The sequence below is a fragment of the Phocoena phocoena genome, chromosome 3, assembly GCF_963924675.1.
Source record: "Phocoena phocoena chromosome 3, mPhoPho1.1, whole genome shotgun sequence".
Lineage (NCBI taxonomy): Eukaryota > Metazoa > Chordata > Mammalia > Artiodactyla > Phocoenidae > Phocoena > Phocoena phocoena.
The window spans coordinates 145225985-145250914 of NC_089221.1; the positions used below are offsets into that span (position 1 = coordinate 145225985).

Sequence of the window (24930 nt, forward strand, 5' to 3'; positions counted from 1 at the left end):
TTTAAAATTTTAGTTCAAATGTTACCTGCTCAGAGAGACCTTCCCTGACCCAAGTGACTCTACCACATTACCTTCCTGGCAATTAAAACTCATTGAGGGGTTTCCCTGGTGGCGCAGTGGTTAAGAATCCACCTGCCAATGCAGAGGACACGGGTTCGAGCCCTGGGCCGGGAAGATCCCACATGCCCAGGGAGCAACTAAGCCCGTGAGCCACAACTACTGAGCCTGCGCTCTAGAGCCCACAAGCCACAACTACTGAGCCCATGTGCCTAGAGCCCGTGCTCCACAACAAGAGAAGCCAGGACAATGAGAAACCCGAACACTGCAATGAAGACCCAACACAGCCAAAAATTAAAAAAAAAAAAAAAAACCTCAAGATTGTTATTTACTTTCTTTTTTTTAAATTTCTTTATTTATGGCTGAGTTGGGTCTTCGTTGCTGCACGCGGGCTTTCTCTAGTTGCAGTGAGCAGGGGCCACTCTCCGTTGCAATGCCCAGGCTTCTCACTGCAGTGACTTCTCTTGTTGCAGAGCACAGGCACTAGGTGCGCGGGCTCAGTAGTTGTGGCTCTTGGGCTCTAGAGTGCAGGCTCAGTAGTTGTCGCGCACGAGCTTAAGTTGCTCCGCCGCATGTGGGATCTTCCCAGCCCAGGGCTCGAACCTGTGTCCCCTCCATTGGTAGGCGAATTCTTTTTTTTTTTTTTTTTTTCCGGTACGCGGGCCTCTCACTGTTGTGACCTCTCCCGTTGCGGAGCACAGGCTCTGGACGCGCAGGCTCAGCGGCCATGGCTCACGGGCCCAGTCGCTCCGCGGCATGTGAGATCTTCCCGGACCGGGGCACGAACCCATGTCCCATGCATCGGCAGGCGGACTCTCAACCACTGCGCCACCAGGGAAGCCCGGTAGGCGGATTCTTAACTGTTATTTACTTTCTTGTCTGGTATCTCTATTCCCTCTAAAATGTAACTTCCATGAAAGTGAGGACCTTGTCGGACTTGTTTCCAGCTGTGTTCCAGCGCCTGGCATAGTGCTGGCATATTAATGTGCATAATAAATGCTGTTGAATAAATTAATGGATTTTGTTAGTTCTGTACCCATTTCACGGAGTGGTTAAATGAAGCCCTTGAGAGACAAAGGCTTTAGGTAAGTGCCTCTGTCCAAGTCAGTCGAGCACAGAGCAGCTATGGTCCGATTCCCCTCAAATCCTTTGCCCTCGTCCCAACATCAGAATCTAAAGGCTGCAGCCCCACCCCCACCCCCATCCTGGCAGAAAATTCCCGCGGGTTCTCCCCGCAGTGTCTCCTGGATTTCACCAGGGGGCAGCAGAGGCGACACCCACGAGACGGCTGGGCGGGGCCGGGAAGGGCAGAGGGAGAGGGGTTCCGCTTCCGGCGGGGCTTGCCGCTTCCGCTTCCGGCGGCTTGGTGGGTAAGGCGCTGAGGAGAGGATGGACGGCTGGGTTGCTCATTGCTCCGCGCGGCTGCTGCAGCAGGTGGGACCGCGTGGGTCCGGTGGGAAGGTTTGGAAGGGAGGCGCCGGGGCCCGGCTGCCGCCCGGGCAGCGATAACGCGACGGCAGCGAGGCGGGGACCGGCCTGCGCTGCCTCGGAAGCGTAATGCCCTCCCAGAAACGCTCTCCCAGAGGTGGGAGAGGAAGAACCCGTGGTTTCCAGGCCCGGGTGACGGTGACGTTCAGCGAGGTGGAGGGTCTCCCTCTCTCTGACTTCCCCAAGCCAGCGTGTCCGGGGGGTGGGGTGCTGGAGCCTGGCGTGTTGAGTACAGCCTCGAGCAGTGCTCGTCTTTTCCCGAGCACGCGCGCGCTCTCGGTGGAAATGCGGGACCAGGCAGAGGGGCCCTGGGTCCTGTTTGCAGCTCAGCCACCGTTCTCGTCGTGCTGCTGAGCAAGAGGAACCCTGAAAAGCCCGTGCAGTCGTTCATTATCAAGCAGGAGTTTGCTCTCTTGCCCTCAGTATTCGTGGGGGGAAGAACTGTCATACTTTGTCAAAAAGTGACAGTTCCCTTACCCTCTAGGCCCAGGTAGGGAGAGGTGGGAGGGGTGATGGGAATGTAGGTTACGCGGTGTCATCTCATCACGGGAACTGCTTTATGCTAAATCCCTCACAACAGTACAAGTTGGTCAGGTAGATTGGCACGTTCTTTACCGCTCTCCTCGCATGGTCTTTGTCCGTGTGGGGCTGTAAGTACCCTCTCGCTGGGTTGTGATAAGAATAATAGAGATAATTTCTGAAAAGTGTTAGCTCAGTGCCTGGAACATAATGTATGCTCATTTATGGCAATGTTTTCGGCTGTAGTTATGTCCAGGTAGACAATCTGACAGTTAAAGTGAGGGCGTGTCTCCCTTAGTAATGCAGTTAGGTTAGAAGCTTGCTTTTCTTTTGACTGGACATGTCTTTAGTTGGAGGAGAACATCTATGCTAGGACCTACGACCCTGGAAACAAAGAGAGGAAAAAATGGGAAAATCCTTGTGTCTCAGAAAAGGCGGAAGGGGTGGCACTTGAGCCAAAAAAGAAACAAGCGATCTGAAGCTTATCCCCTTGCATGCTTAACACTCCTGTTTCTCCCCGCCAACACACATGCTTCGTTTTTTCTTATCAAGGATAATATCCTAATGTCATCAAAAACCTCAAGGAAGGGCTTCCCTGGTGGCGCAGTGGTTGAGAGTCCGCCTGCCGATGCAGAGGACACGGGTTCGTGCCCCGATCCTGAAAGATCCCACATGCCGCGGAGCGGCTGGGCCCGTGAGCCATGGCCGCTGAGCCTGCGCTCCGCGATGGCAGAGGCCACAACAGTGAGAGGCCCGCGTACCGAAAAAAAAAAAAAAACCTCAAGGAAGAAAAATCACAGCTTATCCAAAGGAAACTCCTTCATTCCCATCACCTCTGCCACACCCAGGTGGAGAGGAGGGGAAAGGAGGAAGTAAGCCTGTGGTTCAATTTATCACATCGTATGATGGACCGAACAAAGTGGCTTTTCTTTCCTAGGAGAAAGAGATTACGTTTCTGACTGCTGAAATTGATCGGTTGAAAAACTGCAGCTGTTCAGAAGCTTCTTCAAATTTGGAACAGTTGCGGGAAGAAAATTTAAAATTAAAGTATCGGCTGAATATCCTTCAGAAGGTGAGTACTCTAGGTTCTAGTTTCATTCTACAGTTTAAATTATTGTGTCTTTTTTTAAAATCCTTGTTATCGAAGATTCTGAAAGCATGCCCTGAGGAATTTGGAAAAAGGAGTGAAGAAACCATGTCCTTTCTCCCTGTGTGAGACAAGTTAGGACTCAGTTTTTGGTGCAGATAATGGAGCAATTGCTCTTGTCCTTCTAGGGCCCTTTGAAATGTTTCATCACACTAAGTGTTTGGCCAGCTTAATTTTACATAATTGCGTCTCTCAAATGGAAATATTTTTAAATACACCCACAGCCCTTCTCTGCTTTAAGTTGGTTATTGTACAGTTTTACTTTCGTATTTTACAACATCATATATATTTTTTTTTTTTTTTCCACTTAGAATTTCAGAACATTTTTTTCCAGGAAGCTTGTGTTGTACTGTTTATTTAATGACTTCATGATCTAACAGTGTTTATAAGTTTTGTCAACATAGTGAGCTTACTTCAGTTGGGGTTTTAGTTTCTTGGCCTGCCTTTCAGGTCTGCTGATGACACATCCTAGAGGATGACCTCACTCCCATAATTGTTCTCCTGTGTGTGTACTACTTTCAGCCAGGCTGCACTGGCGTTATACCTTTTTTCCAAAGCTTACCCCATTTATTCATCTTAGACTCTGCCTGCCCCACTCCCGTGAAGTCTTTTTTATTACCTACTGTGATCTCTTCTGCTTAAAATAGCTTTCAGTCTTCTAAAATCACAAAATTCCTTTTCCATGGAATTGCCCCCAAAATATCTCACCTTTCTGATTACCTCATTCATTCTGCACTTATTTTTACCCATTTCCCTATTATATTTATTTCAATTCAGAGGTATTGTTAAATGCCTAATATGTGCTAGAGTCTAGGAGGGAAAAGATACAAAAGGAAGTACAATGTATTCTAATACACATTTTCATAATGGGAACTAGCTCTAATTGTAAATAGGAGAATTCTGTCAGTGTAATGTGGAAGGCATATTGGTTCTTTCATAGATACTTTGCCCTACTGAGTAACAGCACTGAATACAAGGTACACAACAGAGAACAGCAAGCCACAGAAGAATAAATAGTGCGGGATGCCCATGCTCCCTACCTACCCTCTTCCTCTGGCTCACTTTGGCAACATGCTCTGAGTTAGAAACACGTGTTGGATGGTTGTCTCAGAGGCATTTTTGCCCTTGTTTTCATTAACTCAACAGCCTCAACTCTTCTGTATACCCCCTCCTACTGAGCTGTCTTCCCCCCCCCCAAGATTAAGTCTTATATTTACTTAGTACTTATTAGAATTATGGGTACGTTTTTCACCAGTGACAATGTTAAGATTGCTATGTGATGGTGCTCTTATTACAAAATCAGAGATTTTGATTAATCTGCTTCTGATGCTAATTTCTCTTAAGCTCTGTGGTTTTAAGAGGTGTTTTTTTGTTTTGTTTGTTTTTTTGCATAATGTGAGGTGTTTCAGAATGCCTATATTGAGTTATAGCAAAGGTGTTTGTACCGTATGTAATATTTCTTAACCTTATGGAACTTACCATTTGAGGGGAGAAAAGACTTGCACATACGAAACAGGTTGGGGAAAAGTATTTAATTATAGTCAAATACTTAATTGCATGGTGCAGAAATCAAGTACAATGGATTCATATACGTGTGTTTACATATATACACACAGAGACATACACACATCCATACATATATACTGATATTTCCAGCCTTTAAAAATAGATGGAGATTTATCTACAATTGGTTTTGGGTCTTAGGATCATATCTAATAACTTTAGTATTGTGTCGGCCAAAAAGTTTGTTCGGGTTTTTCCATTAAGATGTTAGAGAGAAACCCGAATGAACTTTTTAGCCAACCCAATATTTGTTATTGGAAACCTTTACATTGTGAAAAGCATATCTTCCCCTTTTTTGAGTGTGTCATCACAGGGGAGTCAATTACTGACTGACTAAAAATTTAAATCAGTATTTTAGTGAGTTTAAAGAATATAATTTCTTCCATAATGGTAGAGAGGGTGACGAGGAAGCATAGAACCTGAAATGCTCCATTCCAGCAGTACTGACCATGAATCCTGACTTTGCCACTTGCCTTTGTTATCTTTGGCCGGTTACTTAATCTCTAGCCCACAAGGAAATGATGATAGTAGTCACAAACCGAATTTTTGTTATGTAGATGAAGTAAAATAATGCACATAAATAAATAAAGCACTTGACTCAGTTCTTGAGACTCAAGTTACTGAGTAGTACTCAGTTCAGTACTACTCGAATAATAGTTTTCATTATTGTTGCCATTCATATTGCACATCATTGGCATTTTGACTGATGTAAAGTTGTGATTACTTTGTAGCAGCATTTTCATTTGTATTCCGTTATGAGCATATGTGTTCAGTCACCAGTCATCTTGACCTGCTACATGGCAGGTACAATGCTAGGTGCCAGGGATAGAGCCATAAATAGGACACTTTCTTTGCAATCAGAAGTCTGGTGATACAGACAGATAATTTGGAGAAGGTATGAAAAGTGCAATAATAGAGGTAATTAATTAATTCTACACTATCTTAAATGAATATATTCCACTTCAGAGAAAGTGAGAAATAGGAGGTAGTAGTAGTCCAACATGGGAATAGCAGTAAGACAAAACAACCTGTTATTCTGATATATTAATATTACCCAGCAGTATTTTTTATCTGTTTCATTTCATGCCTTGAAGAGGTCAACATTTTAATGGAGAGAATATATTTTTTAATTTCTTTTGTCCATAGAGCTTTCAGTTCCAGCATTTGATAAGAAGTTATTTAGGATTTATTTTGTATTATTTTCTCAGTGCTTTAGGGAAGCTGAGAAAATCCCATCAGCCCCTTACTCTCTATTGCTAATTTCTGTTCTGATAAAATAACTGTAGAGGGCTTCCCTGGTGGCGAAGTGGTTGAGAGTCCGCCTGCCGATGCAGGGGGCGCGGGTTTGTGCCCTGGTCCAGGAAGATCCCACATGTTGCGGATTGGCTGGGCCCGTGAGCCATGGCCGCTGAGCCTGCGCGTCCAGAGCCTGTGCTCCGCAACGGGAGAGGCCACAACAGTGAGAGGCCCGCGTACTGCAAAATAAATAAATAACTGTAGAAAGAAAGTACTCGGGACATTTTTACATGTATGTCTTAGATGCTATGGGATAGACTTGTTCTATTAATGTTTCTCAGCATATCCTAGGTATGAGAGCATTACACTATCAGTGTATATTACCTTTCAGTTCTTCTGAAGACATTTCAAGGTTTTGCAAAATATTTGGGAAAATTTTGTATGATAATTTAGAATTTATTGACATTTTTATTCTTTTCTTACAGAGTCTTCAAGCAGAAAGGAGCAAACCAACTAAAAATATGCTTAACATCAATAGTTGCCTACAAGAGGTCTTTGGTTGTGCCATTAAGGCTGCCTATCCAGGTTTGGAAAATCCTCCACTGATAGTGACACCAAGTCAACAGCCCAAGTTTGGGGACTATCAGTGTAATAGTGCTATGGGTATCTGTCAGGTGATTATATTATTACAAAGCATTCTTGATGATTTGATTTTCTTAAGCATTATAATTATCATTACCATTTGCATAAATAATAGCAAATTGTATCCTCAGTGAAAACATTTTCCACAGTTCTGAAAAACTTGAAGAAAGGGAATATGTGTGTTTTTAATTTTTAAAAAGCACCAATTTGAATATTTAAATTATATATATATATATATTTTTTTTTCTATACATATGTATTCTCAATGTTTAAGGGTAATAGTTGGTATTATTTTGGCACTTCCCTCCTTTTGTGTCCAGGATGGCTTTGTGTTATTGTTGAAGGATTAAAAGTTAGCTGTCTAGAACCAGCATTCCCATCAAATATTTGGTGGAGATGTGTCTCTGAGGTGGGCTTGTGTATTTCATATTCAGGCAGAGGAGTTCCCTATTTCTAATAGCTACATTGTCTAATGTGTTAGTAGTTTATTGCCCCTGGTTTGGGACTTTTTGCTTCCTTCTCATTGCTGAATAGAAAGGCTTCATCTAAAGAGACCAGATTTTTTTCTAGATAATTTTTGTGTGTCTATGCTGGGGTTAAGTTTATAAGGGTGCTATTTATTACTCAACTCTGAATATTTGCAAATTAGGATTGTGAATATCCTGGAAACGGGCATTATAACTAAAGACTTTAGAAGTCTTCATTAAAAAGTTCTAGTTAGTTTTGGCAACTCATTTTCAAATGGAGGTCCTGTGGTTTTGGCACTTTTTTATTCCTTCTGGCACTTTGATGTCTGATGCTTTAATCAGTCCCTTTACAAGGTTATTGGTCTCTGCTTTACTGCCTTTTGATGGGTCTTATGTCAAATGCATCTGATGCTTTGTCAGTTGTGCATTTCCTACTGCCTTGCTGAAGCCTGTTGTGTAATGAATCATTTATGTTTTATAGATGCTCAAAACCAAGGAACAGAAAGTTAATCCAAGGGAAATTGCTGGAAACATTATCAAACACCTCCCAGACAATGAATATATTGAAAAAGTTGAAATTGCTGGTCCTGGTATGTCATAATGTTATCTTTCTTAAGTAGTTGTATTGATTGCTGAGTCCTTTAGAAATAAGAAAACTTTTTTTAGCCGTGCCACGCGGCTTGTAGGATTTTTACCAGTAGTTTGCCGACCAAGGGATTGAACCCGGGCCCACAGAATTGAAAGTGCCGAGTCTCAACCACTGGTCCGCCAGGGAATTCCCAAGAAAACCATTTTAAATATAAACATAGGGTTATAACTTGTATACTGAACAAGATGATGAAAGCACCTTAGATTGAGAGTTAGGAAACTGTAGTTTTAACTAGACTTAGCCACCCTAGTCTTGGATGAGTTAACTTTTTCTCCCTCTGGCTTAGTTCTTCATAAGCAAAAAGGAGATAGATCATGGCAGGTATTCTGTACAAAAGAATCACCTCTTTTCTGTTAAGAGGTAAATAAATCATTTGCTGAGAGTGAAGGGGCCCTGAATTAAGTAAGAAGCTTTCAGGAGAGTGGTGAAAGTTTGAAATAGATGCTGAAACAGGGAACTTACAGTAGTGCTCAAGCCAAGGCCCCAAGTGGTGTTGGAAGCCTGAAAAGTTTTGCCAGAATCAGACTAAGGCTCTGGAGCCAGCGTAAGTGAAATTGAGAAAGGCTTTGGGGGTGAGCAGTCCTCAAGTTTGGAGGCTGTCTGATTTTTTTTCTCTTCTCTATTGTTCTTTAGGTTTTATTAATGTCCACTTAAGAAAGGGCTTTGTATCACAACAGTTGACCAACCTCTTGGTGAATGGTGTTAAACTACCTGCCATTGGAGAAAACAAAAAGGTATATGTACAATTTTTGATTGATATAATAGTACATTAGAATTGTGTTAGTTGTAACTAGGAATGGCTTTTACTTCTTATACTGAGATATAATCATTAATACTTTGAGATTATGAACATAGCTGTGAAGTAACTTTTCCCCTGGGTCTTGATTGCTATGTGATTTTTTTTCCTTTCATTCCATAAAGCATTTGAGGTAGCCAACCGATATTTATGAGTTATCTCTGAAATAGAGAATAGATTAGAGAATAGAATTTGTTTAAACAAATTTGATTATTTTTCAGTTAATAATGGACAGGTTTCATCAGAAAACCTAACACAATTGAATTACAATGCAAGCTACTGTTTAAGTCTTAAGTTTATTATTAAATGTTATTAATGAATGTGTTAGCAGAATAAAATGTTTATACCCCTTTAAAAAAAAATCTTTATTGTTTATCCTAGGTTGTAGTTGACTTTTCCTCTCCCAACATAGCTAAAGAGATGCATGTAGGCCATCTCAGGTCGACAATCATAGGAGAGAGCATGTGCCGCCTCTTTGAGTTTGCAGGATATAATGTGCTGCGGTATGTACTCTTGGCTTTCTTTGGAGATTTCTATAGACAAGGGAGAATGTCACTTGAGAAAGAATCTTTGACTAAATCAGTGATTCATCAGTGTGGTTCTGCTTCATAATCACCCATTAGGCTTTTAAATTATGTCCTTGGCCCCTCCTCTGGACTAACAGCTTTTAAGACTTGGGGTAGGGGGCGGAACCAAGGAAAAAGCTCCCCCATTTGTTCCACAGATATTTCTTGATTGCCTCGTGTATACTCGGGGTATATAGTCTAGTGGGAGAGGTAAGCAAGAAACAGATGGTGCTGGGCCTCGTAGGCCATGGTAGGAAATTGGGATTTTATTAAGTGTGGTGAGAAGTTATTGGAAAGTCTTAATAGGGCATGTAGTCTAATTAGAGATTACTCTGGTTTCTGTGAAGAAGCTAGGCAACTGAGGGAGAACTATAGTAATGAATCAGAAGGCTGTTTTAATAATCCAGTTAAGAGGTGATCTGGTGGTTTGAGATTAGATGAAAGCCGTGAGGAATGAGAAGTGGTTGGATTGACATATTTTGAAGAATTTTGTCCATTGACATTTGGGAACCACTAATGACACTAAGATAATTAGTTGAAAAGTTAAATTTTCATAAAATTGTGGTAATGACCAACATTGGCCCAGCTGCCATTGTCCCAGTTAACTACACAATAAACAGATCACAGTCCATTGATAGGAACTTCATTCAGCAAATCCTAGAGGCCTGCTGTTTGCAGCCTCCATTCCTGGTTATGCGATGCTAAATATAACAGACCTGGTCTTTGCCTCTCAGACCAGTTGAGGAAACACCTCCATAGAAAGATATTACTAAATGTGATGTACTGGCACTTAATGTTAGTGGCTCCTAATGGAATATAATTCCTCTAATTTAACCATGTTTATCATTTTAAAGCGATTTTATGTTCTGTTTTTGGTATTAGATTAAACCATGTAGGAGATTGGGGAACCCAGTTTGGCATGCTCATTGCTCACCTGCAAGACAGATTTCCGGATTACCTAACAGTTTCACCTCCCATTGGGGATCTTCAGGCTTTTTATAAGGTTTGATTTTATTTATTGTTCTATTATTTGTGTGTTTATCATTTATCACAATTATTTGTTTTCCTTAGGGAGTTTAAAATGGTATTTGAAGCTACTATAACAGTTGCTAAACTCTGTTACTTAACACATCATGTTTGCTTTTTTTATTGGTGTATGTTAAAAATTTAATTCTACATTACCCATTCTTAAGTGAATTTAGGAGTTTGTTAGTCAAAATACATTTTGATATTTAAAATTTTCTGATGCTGTAGTTTTCGTCTTCATTTTATATATTTTGAAAGCATTGTTAAGTATATATAAACAGTTTTTTAAAGACAATTTACCATAAACCATAATTTTAAATCAGTTAGTGTGACTCCTTTACTTATCTGTATACAAACATTCAAACATGTACTATATCATTTGTGGTTATAATATCATTTTTGTATTCTGCCTGTTAAACATTTTATCAAACTCTTTCATGTTACTTTATAACAGCACATTATTTTGGATTTGTGGACCAAAGTTTATTTCACTCCCTATTGTTGGATTTTCTTCCCCCATTTGGGGGGAGCTCAAACTTCATACTGTAGGTCTTTTTCCTTTTTAAAATTGTTTCCTTATGATAGGATCCCAAGAATAGGATTACTGCATTAAAAAGTAAACATTTGTGGGTTTTTTGGTTGGTTGTTATTGGGTTTTTTGAAGTTATTTTTGTCTTTTGGTATGTATTTTCTAATGAAAAAATTGAAAATAAATTGTTTACTGGTATCAGGTGGGTGAAATAACTTATAGTCTCTTGGGATTCTGTGCACTGAATATAATGAGGCAAATCTATTAATGCAATAAAATGTTTTTAATACATTGCTAAATTTTAAAACCAAGGTAAAAGAAAAGCCATATATTTCCAGTTTTTTTAAAACACATAGATCTGTAATTATAAAGAAATGTCTAGAATTTCCATCAAAATGTTATTGCTGGTGAGTTTGGGATGGGATTAACAATATATGTATATATTTTTTTTAGTAAGCATGTGTTGCTTTCAAAATAGATATAAAAACAATGAAAGCAATTTTATTTTTAATTACAAAAAAAATTGTTCATCCAGAATGGAAAATAGAGCCCAGAAAATTCCCCCTCATCTGTTAGCTATTCATTATTACTCTCCTGGAACATAGCATTGGTGTGAATTGGAAAAGTAGAGGTAGCACTGTGGTGAGAATTTTATATTTTTAAGAAAAATTATTGCAGAGGAAATAATAGGGTTTTATTGGCGCATTCATCTGTAACAGTACTCTTTGTTGAGATAGAGCACTTGCTCTGGTGTTCTAAATTTTTACTTCCTCACTCTGGTCTATTTGTGGGGTTTGTCTGGGTCTTTTTGAGAAATGTACAAATTTTTTATCTAGAAATATGGGGGTCACTCTTTACAGACCTTACCTTTTTTTTTTTTTTTTTTAAACACAGGAATCCAAGAAGAGATTTGATACCGAGGAGGAATTTAAGAAGAGAGCATACCAGTGTGTTGTTTTGCTCCAGAGTAAAAATCCAGACATCATAAAAGCTTGGAAGCTTATCTGTGATGTCTCCCGCCAAGGTGAGTTTCTGGGCTTTGTTCGTTCATCTAACAGATACTATTGCATACAGTTTCTTGAGTATTCAAAATTGACCTTGAATGACATGTTAAATTTTCAAGGACTAGCAAATAGATTATTTTTCTTAAGTATTTTCTGAAGTTGAAACTGCAAAGAAAGTTTATAAAGACAGGCAGGTGCAAAATTTAACTTCCTCAGAAGTCAGGAAAAATTAGGAAAGAAAGTAGAAGAGAAAAAGATGCTATTCACAGTAGCCACCAAAGCTATAAAAATAGTTAGGAATAAGTCTATCCAAGAATGCGTAGGGCTAAAATGAAGGGAAATACGCAAAAGGATGGAATAGAATGTTTGGACAGAGTGTCATGCAGAATCCCCTAGTTCTCCACATTCATTTGTGGTTTTAAGACAATTTTAACATAATCTGAAAGGTCACTTTGAGGAATAAATGAACAAGAAGAGCCAGTAGATCTTTGGAAAAGGCTGATGGCTGTTTTGCCACACTAGGCAGTAAAATGTGTTGTGCTACTGTAGGTTATCTTGTGTCACTAATGCATGGCTAGAGAAACAGATAAATGGTACAAATTAGAAAAAAACTATATAAGAAAATTCAGTAAACAGTTGAACTCCAAATAGGAAAGGCTTTTCTTTTTTTCTTCTCATTTACATTTTCTAAGAGTAAATTTTTTAAAAATTACAGTAGGTATTTGTTCCTTGCAGGAACAAAATAAATGTAGACAGGAAAAAAGGAAATACATTATCTGTATTCCTACCCACTATTAATAATTTTGATATGTATCTTGCTATATTCTTTCCAAATTTTCAAAGTGGCAGTATGTATGTAATGCTCTGTTTCATACATTTTCATGTAATTAATTTCCTTCCAAATGCTTCAATTACATAATTTCTTTTAAGGTAAGATGCATGTTTCCTATTTGTTTAAATTATACATTTTCTTTATTTGGTAACTTTTTCCCTAGAGTTTAATAAAATCTATGAGGCGTTGGACATCTCTTTAATAGAGAGGGGAGAATCCTTCTATCAAGATATGATGAATGATATTGTGAAGGAGTTTGAAGATAGAGGTGAGTTTTTTTTTTTTTTTAACTTTATTATACAAATTTTCAAACATAGGCAAAAGCGGAGGGAATATTCTAGTAATCCCCAACTCCATGCACTTGTTACCCAACTTAATTATGAATGCAGGCCGATCTATGTCTATACTTTCCTATATATACTGCTTATATCATATAATTTCATGTATAACTGCTTTGGTTTGTCTCTGAAACAACAGGCCCTTCATCCCACCCCAAAACCACAATACCATTACTATTCCATGACAGTTAATAATTCCTTAATATTAAATAGTGAGTCAAGAGTTCAAATTTCCCAAGTTGATTCATAATCTTTTTTAATCATGAGTATTTTTTTTCAGTGTCTGCACATTTGTTTACTATAAATTCTGTAGGTCATGGGTTTCTCTCCATTAGCCCCATCCTTTTTTCTCATTTATTTGAAGAAACTAGGCTGTTTGTCTTACAGAGATTCCCATATAATGTTATGTAACAATTCCTTTATCTGTATTTTCTAGAGAGGTTTGATTAAATTCTGGTTTGTGTTTTTATTTTCTTCCCTTTTTTGTTTTGTCTTGTTTAATTTGCAAGAATGCCAATTTTTGGTTGGCTCTCTTACTATGATGTTAAGATGAATTAGTGGGTTTAGGTGTTGTCAGCCTGATGTATCCCTTAATTTCCCCATTAGACTTTCCCCTAGAGGTTTTAGCAGCTGTTGATTGTCATGACTTTGTTCCAGTATTTCATTAGAGATTGGAAAACGGTGACATTCTGTCATTCCTTTGTTACCTGGAATTCTCATGTGCAGAACTTTGTCACATAATCATTTTGATTATCCTAAGGTACAATTCATAGAAGACAAACAGTATAAATTCTTGGTCCTTTATTTTTCTTTCTTTATCAATTTTCAGAATAATAAATTAATTTCTTAATATCTTCCAGATGTGACAACTGGATTGCTTTTAGCATTATTGTAAATTAGGTTTAATATCTTTTATGTTTTTCGACCATTTCCCTTAGATCTGGATTCAACCAATCTGATATCTGCAAGGAAACTTGGTTCCTTGAATGACAAATGGTATTTGTTAGTCACATTCTGGAGCCTAGGGACCATACTTTTAAGATAATGAATTTTTAAAAAGTTTTTTAATTGAGATATAGTTGATTTACAATGTTGTGTTAATTTCTGCTGTACAGCAAAGTGATTCAGTTATATATATATATATGTATATATGTGTATGTATGTATGTGTCAATACATATTTTTTGTATTCTTTTCCATTATGGTTTATCACAGGATGTTGACTATAGTTCCCTGTGCTGTGCAGTAGGACCTTGTTTACCCATTCTATATGTAATAGTTTGTATCTGCTAACCCCACACTCCCACTCCCTCCCTCCCCCCACCTTGGCAACCTCAAGTCTGTTCTCTGTGAGTCTGTTTCTGTCCTGTAGATAGGTTCATTTGTGTCATATTTTAGATTCCACATATAAGTGATATCATATGGTATTTGTCTTTCTCTGTCTGACTTACTTCACTTAGTATGATAATCTCTAGGTCCATCCATGTTGCTGCAAATGGCATTATTTCATTCTTTCTTATGGGTAATATTCCATTGTGTATATGTACCACATCTTCTTCATCCATTCATCTGTTGATGGACATTTAGGTTGTTTCCATGTCTTGGCTATTACAAATAGTGCTGCTGTGAAGATAGGGGTGCGTGCATCTTTTCGAATTATAGTCTTGTCCAGATACATGCCCAGGAGTGAGATTGCTGGATCATATGGCAACTCTAGTTTTGGGTTATTGGGGAACCTCCATACTGTTTTCCATAGTGGCTGCACCAATTTACATTCCCACCAGCAGTGTAAGAAGGTTCCCTTTTCTCTACCCTCTCTAGCATATTTTATTTGTACACTTAAGATAATGAAATTTTAATAATGAGAAAAGCACAGAGAAGTTAGTAACTTCCCAGAGTTACATAGCTAATAAGTAATAAGTCTGAGATTCAAACCTGGGCAGTCTGGCTTCAGAGTTTGTTTTTTGTTTTGTTTTGTTTTGTTTTTTCCGGTACACGGGCGTCTCACTGTTGTGGCCTCTCCCGTTGCGGAGCACAGGCTCTGGATGCGCAGGCTCAGCGGCCATGGCTCACGGGCCCAGCCGCTCCGCGGCATGTGGGATCCTCCCGGACCGGGGCACAAACCCGTGTCCCCTGCATCGGCAGGCGGACTCTCAACCACTGCGCCACCAGGGAAGCCCCAGTTTGTTTTTAACCAGCATTTTATAGTGCCTTCACCTTACCAAGCATCAGTTTTCTAAAGTGTAAAAAAAAACAGTAATAACAATATTTACTGCAGAGAGTTATGGTGAAGGTTGAATTTAAGGCTTAATATAGTATTTAGCACATAGTAGCATGCACTCAAAGATAGCTGTTTTTACCATCATGTACTCTCCTGTCCTTTCTTGCATCCAAGAATTTTGTCTTTTTCATTATGAGTGTATGAACATGATTTTATTTTTACTTTTCACTAACCATTCTAAATGCTAAATCCTGCCATGTTTGTTTCCTGAACTCTGTTGCAGTTTTAACTTTAAAACTGTAAATGAATGAATACATTTTAAGAGGTAATGATAAAAATTGCATCCTCCTCCCAAAGGAAGGCTATGACTCCAGCTTGAAAACAGCACAGATTTCCGTGCTCTGTGTCTGCTGAGCAGGTGGGCTCCAGTGGGATGCTCTATGAAGAGTTTGGGCTCCAGTGGGATGCTCTATGAAGAGTGTAGTGTTAGTCCAGAAAACTGCCAGGATATCTCACCTGTGCCCTGAACACACCCTGGGTGCCCAGACAACCTTGACAATAGCCATTTTCCAAGGCTCATACTAGGTCACATTGAGGGAAAAAATCCTGTGATTTTTTTTTTTTTTTGAGCTCTCTCATAAATATCCTATGATGGCTAAGCATTTATAGTCCTTTAAGATTCTTTTAACATTATTAATAAAGTTTTTTTCTTCTAGGATTTGTGCAAGTGGATGATGGCAGAAAGATTGTGTTTGTTCCAGGATGTTCCATACCATTAACCATAGTAAAATCAGATGGAGGTTATACCTATGATACATCTGACCTGGCTGCTATTAAACAAAGACTGTTTGAGGAAAAAGCAGATATGATCATCTATGTGGTAGACAGTGGACAAGTAAGTGAGTTTGAAGATTTGTATATGTTTAGATTGTCCAGTTGGTGAGGCATTTGGCCCTATAAGACCCTATAAATTTCCCTACAAAAATTCAGAAAAGTAGTGTAATATAAGGAAAAGTACAGGGTTTGGATTTGGCCAAACTTGTACACTTCTCAGCTTTCCCGCTTGTCTCTGTAAACTGAAAGGGTGTTCCTTTTCTCATGTATAAGGAATAAAGAAGAGCTTTTACAACTTTACTTGCCTTACAAGATGTGTGATTTAAATTTTACAAATTTTTATTCCTGAGCAGAAGAGCTTTCAGTCATTTTTTAATTAGAAAGTTTAGCAAGTAACTTTCTCTTTCTATTTCTTTGTAGTCTTTACACTTCCAGACAATATTTGGTGGTGCTCAGATGATTGGTTGGTATGACCCTGCAGTAACTCGAGTGTCTCATGCTGGATTTGGTGTGGTACTGGGGGAAGACAAGTAAGTCTGGAAAATCTGAAGGTGGAAGTGACACACCTAACCCCCAGATTTCTTTGAAAGAGGCTGTATTTCATTTGATACCATAGTCTACGTATGCTGGAGTGGTGTACGCAGCTGAGATGTTTTGTACCTATGTCTCGTCACTGCCAGAGAATGTAGCCTTTTAGGGAGAATTCAGAGAAATTGTTAACATCTTACATTTAATATTGTCTTAGGATCACTTAGCTCTTTAATCACCATATCATTTTAGATTTGGTGACATGGCCTAACTACTACCATCACGTAAATGTGGGTGATGTTTCTAAAAACTGCATAAGCTAGCTCAAGATGCTTAACAAGCCAGTGTACAAAAGCCCTAATTAAGCATGTAAAAGGCAGGCTAGGGGTGTCAGGGTATTTATTTTAGATACAAGATTATATGGAGACCACATACCTTAGATCAGACATTTAATTGTAACATATGACTCTTCTGTATAGCTGTGCTTTTTTGTTAATTAGAAGACACTGGGTCCTTACCGTGAGCCATGGCCGCTCCGTGGCATGTGGGATCTTCCTGGACCGGGGCACAAACCCGCATCCCCTGCGTTGGCAGGCGGACTCTCAACCACTGCGCCACGAGGGAAGCCCCTATTGGTTTTTTTGACTAACATTTAGATGATTATTCCTACAGTTAGGAGAAAATTAACACATTTACCTTTTATGTCTAATATTTATCACCAATATTTATCTATTGGCATTTAATTTATCATGTAATGGCTAAGGAATTTTTTACTTCTTTTTTTGGTTGTTTTATATTTCTGCATTCGGTATCATGTAATTATGGTGTCCTACACCATAAAAAAGAAAAATAATATCAGTGATAGTTAGCCAGTAGCAGCCTACCGTATTTTAAATATTGACATTAAAATGCTCAGATTCTGCCATCTATTTTTTAGTGAATTTTTCTGTTTTAAGGCTTTTTTACAATAAATAACTTACTTTACTTGATCATCTTCCTGTTTATTGAGCACCTCATTGGCTGGGTGCTCCACAGTGTATACATGAAGATAACATAAAACATGGCCTCCTTCCTGAAGAAGCAGCCTGTCATCTAAAGCAGAGCAGTTCCCTGTGGAGCCTGTTAAAATATACATGCCAGGCCCTACCAGGAGAGTTACTGACTTATTAGGTCTACAGTGGGTATTAGGCATCTGTTTTTGAAAGCTCTTTTGGTATTCAGGTATGCATCCCTCTTATTAGAACCACTGGTCAGAGGAGTAGACCAACACAAAAAAACAAAAATTCAAGGCAGGCGCAGGTAGGGAATAATGGGAAAGACCAGTTATTGCAAAGTGGAGACATTAAGGAAGGCTTTCTTAGCATTTTGGTTAGGCTTTATGATGGATATCATTTCATCACACAAAATGTCTGGAAGTTGTTGGAACACTCAAGGAGGGCAGGGGATGGTATAAGGAAAGCTATGGAAGTATTTAATATATTTTTGGAATAATAAAGGAGTTTTAATTCTATAATGAAGGGCAAGATGATCCTTTTTAAGGTAGCTCTGAACATATAACTTTAACAGGAAGTATCACAATTACTTTGGCAGACTTTGTGTTAGATAGAAAAACATGCTTCCTTTGTACCATTATTGGGATTGAAGGATTTTTTTAACTTAAAAAAAACAGAAAAAGACAGACATCATATACTTGAATGTCTTGCAACTTCTTTTTAATAGGTAAAATCCAATTTTCATGAAATGCTTTTTTTTTTTTTTTTTGCGGTACGTGGGCCTCACTGTTGTGGCCTCTCCTGTTGCGGAGCACAGGCTCCAGACGCGCAGGCTCAGCGGCCATGGCTCACAGGCCCAGCCGCTCTGCGGTATGTGGGATCTTCCCGGACCGGGGCACAAACCTGTGTCCCCTGCATTGGCAGGTGGACTCTCAACCACTGCACCACCAGGGAAGCCCCTCATGAAATGCTTTTTAATAGTGCAGTTACCCAGGGCAGTGCTTATCAGTACTTTTGCCCCATCCACAGAGATTCTGATTTCAGTGAGTATGAATGGGGCCCTGGCATCCAGTGGTAAAGTTCTCAGGCTGATTCCAATATGCTTCTAGGGTTGGTTACCACTGGACAGATGGAATTACTATTCAGAGAAATGCAAGTAAGATTCCAGTTAAGAATTTGCTTATTTCCCAATCAGTTTTAGAAGCAAAAGTGTAGTTAATAATTTTCTAAGAAGGTAAAACAACTGAGCCAAACTTCGTGTTCAGAAAAATGAACAAATTAACGGATGTCTTCTTTTTTTCCGTTTTAACGAATGTATTAAAGGTGAACATGTAGAGAATGCTGTTAGGGGTCTAAAGCATAGAATGCTTGGAGTTGAGGGTTAATAGATGAAAGACACTTGACTGTATCTAGGCATCTTCCCTGGTTGTCAGCTGAATAAGGCAGTGTCAAACCTTAATTTTCAAAGATTTCTAAGTTGGAAGGTCTGCTTCAAAATCTGTTTAACTGGGACATTTAAATTTTATTAGGAAGAAGTTTAAAACACGATCAGGTGAAACGGTGCGCCTCATAGACCTTCTGGAAGAAGGACTAAAACGCTCCATGGACAAATTGAAGGAAAAAGAAAGAGACAAGGTAATCCAAAGACTTATTTGTGTATTGTGTAGCATGCATGGTGTTGTGGTTTTTTATTTTTGTCTTTATTGAGAGAACTGGAAAGGATTATAAGGAGTCGGTCCACTTTTGATAGGCTTATATTACTCAGATTTTAGTGCACAGTTTGTTTCTTGAATTGTTGAGTATTTATTGTGAAAATACAGTTCTTGGCTATTACAAAAGGCCATGGCCTTTTTCGCCTTTGTTAATGTGGCACAGAATATCTGCTTCTTATTGGCAGTTCACCTGTCACTGCTTTGAACCAGTGATGGGAGAATATTGAAGATTGAGACGGTCTGAGTGAAGAGCCTACATTAGAGTGTACATCTGCTGAGCTCCTTTGTCTGGGAGCATTTGTAGAATGATCATAGCAGTAAACACCTACCACTCTCGGCCACTGACGAGCCATCAGAGTAGGAAACATGATGGGCTTTCATAGCACCCTTAGAAAGGACTGTGGTTGGATCTGTGTGGAATTTGGAGGAACTGCATCAAAGTGGGGGAAAAAGCATCAAAAAAAATTTAAGATGGGAATAACAGAGGTCAAGGATTGAGATTCAAAGAGTCTTAGGTCTTTTACTCTCCTGCAAGTCAAGTGGTATTTTGGAACGAACATAATTACTATAAACAGAAGAGTAAAATGACAGAAAGAGACACAGAATAGGAAGAAATGTAGACATCAAAGAGCCAAACAAAAAAAAGGTTCTTTGAGGACCCACTGTCTTGTTTGGTTTGGGTAGATCACTGATAATCCAGAGAGCATGAAGGCAGGCTGTAAGGCTACATTCTTCCCATCTGTTCCCTTTCCACTGTTAGCAAAATGAAATGTAAAATACTTTTTTTCTCTATTTCCGGTAGGTGGTTGTGAGGTATACCCAGTTGGTATCTCCAGAATGGTTTTGCTTTTTAGTTCTGGCCTAGGCACAAGTGGCACAATCAGATGAAAAATGGAAAATTTAGTCACCTAATCAGTTTGTTTAGTCTGCATGATAACAAAAACTGCTTTGACTATTCTATTTATTTGGCCATTTCAGCTAGTATCTTTTGATTTGCATATAGTAAAACGTAAAGCTTGATGAATTTTTACACACACATATGTATAGACATGATAACACCAACCAATCAAGTTATATTTCCATCACCCCAGAAAGTTTCTTGTCACCATAGATCACTTTTGTTTGAGGACTTTAATGAAATCATAACGTGTGTTCTGTTTTCCAGGTGTATCAGTAGTTCATTTCTTTTTATTGCTAGTTAATAGTATGTATGTATTTATGACTGCATTGGGTCTTCATTGCTGCTCTCAGGCTTTCTCTAGTTGTGGCGAGCGGGAGCTACTCTTTGTTGCGGTGTGCAGTGGCTTCTCTTGTTGTGGAGCGCACAGGCTTCAGTAGTTGTGGCACACGGGCTCAGTAGTTGTGGCTCACAGGCCCTAGAGCACAGGCTCAGTGGTTGTGGTGCACGGGTTTAGTTGCTCCGCGGCATGTGGTATCTTCCCAGACCAGGGCTCGAACCCATGTCCCCTGCATTTGTGGGTGAATTCTTAACCACTGTGCCACCAGGGAAGTCCCTAGCTAATAGTATTATGTTTCTTCTGTTGATGGACATTAGGGTTGTTTCTGTTTGTTGACTATTACAAATAAGAAGTTAATTTCAGCATTGCTGTTCAAGCCACTCTATGGGTACATGCACTTTTTCTCTTGGATGTATATCTAGGAATGGCATTGATGGGTTGTAGGGTGGGCTTATGCTTAACTTTATTAAAAATTGTGCCAAGGACAGAGTTGTAACCATTGTACACTCTCACCACTAATATGTGATTGTTCCAGTTGCCCCATATCTTCCACTATAACTTTTTGTGAGTCTTTTATTTTAGCTTTTCTGGTGAATGTGTATTAGCATCTCACTATGGTTAAAATTTGCATTTCTCTGATGGGTAATTTATGTTGACTATTGCTTATTGGCCATCTGGGTGTCTTTTGTGAAGGGTCTGTTCAAGTCTTTTGTACAGTGTTTGTTTTAGACCATCTATTCATTTATATTTATCCACATATTTACCCTTTCCTGTGAACTTTATTCCTCCCTGCAGTTTTTTTTATTGCCCAGGTTTGGTTTGGAGAGGGAGTTAGGGAGTTTCCTTCTTTCCTTTGTACTTACCTTGCTTGGGAGTTGCAGAGCTTCCTGTGGGTTGGGTTCCTCATCAGTTTAGGAAAATTCTCAGCCATATTTCTTCAAATATTGCATCTTTGCCCCATTCTATTCTGGAATTCTAAGTACATATATTATGTTAGAACTTTGATGGTCTCCCAAAGTGTCTTTCACTTTTTTTTCCACTTTTCTTCTCTCCGTGCTTTATTTTGAATATTTATCTACTTCAGATATTTTGCTGTTCTGTATTCCAAGTGTCTATTGAAATTTTGCTTTTCATACAATTTTGTCTCTCTAATTATTTGAATACCTTAATCATAGTTTTCTTTTTAGCTTTTCATTTTGAAATTTTTCTTCTAGCTTTTCATTTTGAAATAATTTCAGACATACCAAAAATTGTAAAATGGTACAAAGAATTCGCATATTAGCTTCCCCAAACATTAACATCTTACAGCTGTAGTATGATTATCAAAATCAGGAAATTAACATCGCTGCAATACAATACACTAATCTGCGGACCTTAGTCAAGTTTTGCCATTTGTCTTACAGACGTCCTTTTTCTAGTCCAAGATCACATGTTGCATTTAGTTTTCATGTCTCCTTATTCTTTTTTAATCTGGGCAGTTCCTTGCTCTTTCTTTGACTTTCATGATCTTGACACTTACGAAGGGTCAGGTTTTTTGTGGAATGTCCCTCAGCTGGATTTATCTGGTATTTCCTCATGATTAAATTCCAGTTATGCAGTCTTGGGAAGATAGTTCTTCTCACTTTTTTATTTCAGGAGGCACATGATGTTGATATTTCTCATGATTGTTAATAATTTTGATCACTTTGTTAAAGTGATATTATCAGTTTCTCCACTGTAAAGTTACTATTTTTCTTCTTTGTAGCTAATAAGTATTCTTTAAACAATTCCAGACTTTAAAGTTGCTGTTGACTTGTTTTTGTTGTTTCTGTTGTCTTGTTTCTCCCTCCCCCTACCTCACCTCTTGGTTTTTAGTCATTTCATCTGACATTGTGGATGAAAAATTATAACGGTTCTAGATAATATCATCATCCTAGTTAGGTTTTCTGGCCAACAGATAGCATGCCGGCTGGTTGTCTTAATGGGGTCCTTGTGTTGATGCTCTCTGCTGACTTCAAACGGTTGTTTCATATAATTTATTCAGCTTTTAAGTAGTTGATTTTGCTGGAAGGGTTAGTCTACTTCAAGCTACTGCATCATGTCCAGAACAGAAATCCTTACTTACTTACTTGTGACCTAATAATGCTTCAGAATGTATGACCAAATTTAGCAAAACAATATTAGATCTCCAGTTCTTGACACCCTATTTTAATTCCAGTTAATTACCTGACCCTAATTTTTGTTTTTATTTTACTGTACTTGTTTCCTGTAAGCTACCTCAGAATCTTTGATGGAATGAAGCGGATATAAACTAATAATTGGTGCTTTCCGTTTCTCACTTACTGAGTAACGTATTCAAGCGGACACTTCATAATTTACAAATCAAGTTTCTCATGGAAACATTCTTCGTTATGCAGAGCTGATGAATTGTATTTTCATTGTTCACTTCTTTGTAGATTGGTCCATGTTTTCCTACCTCAGTGTTGATATTTATTAAAGTTTACTGATTAAAAAGCACCATTAGATGCTCCTTACGCCCATCTTTTGTCTATGAGACAGGATTATGAAGTATTTTTTTCTTTTTCCAAAAGGTCTTAACCACAGAGGAATTGAAGGCTGCTCAGACATCTGTTGCTTATGGCTGTATCAAATATGCTGATCTTTCCCATAACCGGTTGAATGACTATATCTTCTCCTTTGACAAAATGCTGGATGATAGAGGAAATACAGCGGCTTACTTGTTGTATGCCTTCACTAGAATCAGGTAATTGTGGGTACAACCTTGTTTTATTTTGAATCAAATGATGATCATTTCTTGTTTATATCAGTCACTCCTTATTACATGTTTCAATGGAAAAGAATGTACTTAACAAAGGGGAATGATGGCTGTTACCTGATTTTTCAGGTCAATTGCGCGTCTGGCCAGTATTGATGAAGAAATGCTCCAGAAAGCTGCTCGAGAGACCAAGATCATTTTGGACCATGAGAAGGAATGGAAACTAGGCCGGTGCATTTTGCGGTTCCCTGAGGTTCTGCAGAAGATTTTAGATGACTTATTTCTCCACACTCTCTGTGATTATATCTATGAGCTGGCAACTACTTTCACAGAATTCTATGATAGCTGCTATTGTGTGGAGAAAGATCGACAAACTGGTGAGTGGTTCATCCAATAGTCATTTTGGGGATTGGGCACCAACAGGGCATTTATTTGAGTTGGATGTAGGTGGTTTTCAATTTATTTTATTTATGGAAACCACCTCCCCCCCATTTTTCCCCCAGTTACACATTAATCCATATCATATACACAAGACAAAATGAGCTAGCTCTAATAAAAGCATAAACGGAATTCTTCCCATTCCCACACTGACTAGTTTCCCCACCCTCAGGCTCATGGGATGGAACCATAAGACTCTAAAGAAAAATAATTAGGAGGCCACTAGGAATAGGATATTTCCAACAAAAGCAGTGTGACTAAGGGTCCCAGGATGAATCTTTGTGGTTCTTGATAACAAAAACTACCCTTGGGGGAAAAAAATGATACCTTTTGTAGGCTTTTTGCTCTACCCTGTTACAGAGTTAATGAAGTAGACTGAATTAATGTGTTACATGGCAAGTAGGCATTTCTGAGAGTCATGCCTAAGAACTAAAACTTCATTAGGAAAAATATCTCACCATTATGGTGTTAAAGTTTATAGTTAATTCAGACCATGAGGCCTAGGAAAGAACTCTAAAAAGAAAGATAAAATACAATCTAATCAATGCAGGCCTTGTATCTCTTTTATCATCAGTTGAAAACAGATTTCTTGAACAGAACACTTCTATTTCTTAGATTGTTTCCCCTTATAGTTTAAGGTAAAGGTGATTCTAATTAAAGCCCCAAAACATCTATGGGTTGGGCTATTCACTTCTCAGTAAAATCCAGAAGTAACATAGATTCTTTAATAGTGATTTGTAAAAAGAAAATTTACTGTCTTTTTCTATGTTCTCAGGAGAAGTATTGAAGGTGAACATGTGGCGTATGCTGCTATGTGAAGCAGTAGCTGCTGTCATGGCCAAGGGGTTTGATATCCTGGGAATAAAGCCTGTCCAAAGAATGTAATCCTCCTTAGGTTTGAACACTGTGTTTTTACCAAAGTGGCCATTAGCATTGTTTGCTTTTTCACAATCATCAATCATGTGGATACAAAAACAAGTAAAAGAAATTTGTCAGCTATCTACAGAACATGTGGTTCTTTATCTCTCACAACTAGGCTTCTGAAAAGAAAAATACTTTCTCTAATTTTAATTAAATAAGGAATCCCATTTATTGAGCCCTACTATAGTCCCTGAGAACACAACCTTCATTACCATTTATTCTGAAAAAACAAATGCTTAATAAACATGAATGGTATTGCACCATGCTGTTTCCAAGGGTCTCCAAGCTCAAAGGAGCCTTAGATATGATCTTAATGAGTTATGACAATAACTACCATTTACGACTGGTATGCACAGAGCCCATGTCCACAGAATAAAGGATAAATTGAGAATAAATATCTAACTAAAGCTAATAGCAATGAGAAGACAAATTA

The 24930-nt window shown here is 38.7% G+C and overlaps 1 protein-coding gene across 1 annotated transcript; it reads left to right on the forward strand.

Moving 5' to 3' along the window:
• Positions 1-1419: 1419 nt before the first annotated feature.
• Positions 1420-24578, forward strand: RARS1 (arginyl-tRNA synthetase 1). Its single transcript, XM_065873401.1, has 15 exons — positions 1420-1491; positions 3002-3136; positions 6496-6684; positions 7601-7709; positions 8402-8502; positions 8946-9067; positions 10013-10133; positions 11580-11709; positions 12685-12789; positions 15796-15974; positions 16334-16443; positions 18963-19068; positions 22954-23126; positions 23268-23515; positions 24352-24578. Exons 1-15 carry the CDS (start codon positions 1447-1449, stop codon positions 24459-24461), a joined length of 1983 nt encoding a protein of 660 aa, XP_065729473.1. The 5' UTR covers positions 1420-1446; the 3' UTR covers positions 24462-24578.
• The last annotated feature ends 352 nt before the right edge of the window (positions 24579-24930 follow it).

What these genes read in the sequence shown, in the direction of transcription:
- RARS1 (XM_065873401.1), top strand. Translation starts at nt 1,447, where the DNA reads ATGGACGGCTGGGTTGCTCATTGCTCCGCGCGGCTGCTGCAGCAG. An exon ending in GTGCTATGGGTATCTGTCAG is followed by an intron (nt 6,685 to 7,600) that starts GTGATTATATTA and finishes TATGTTTTATAG; the next exon opens with ATGCTCAAAACCAAGGAACA. An exon ending in GAAGGAGTTTGAAGATAGAG is followed by an intron (nt 12,790 to 15,795) that starts GTGAGTTTTTTT and finishes TTTTTCTTCTAG; the next exon opens with GATTTGTGCAAGTGGATGAT.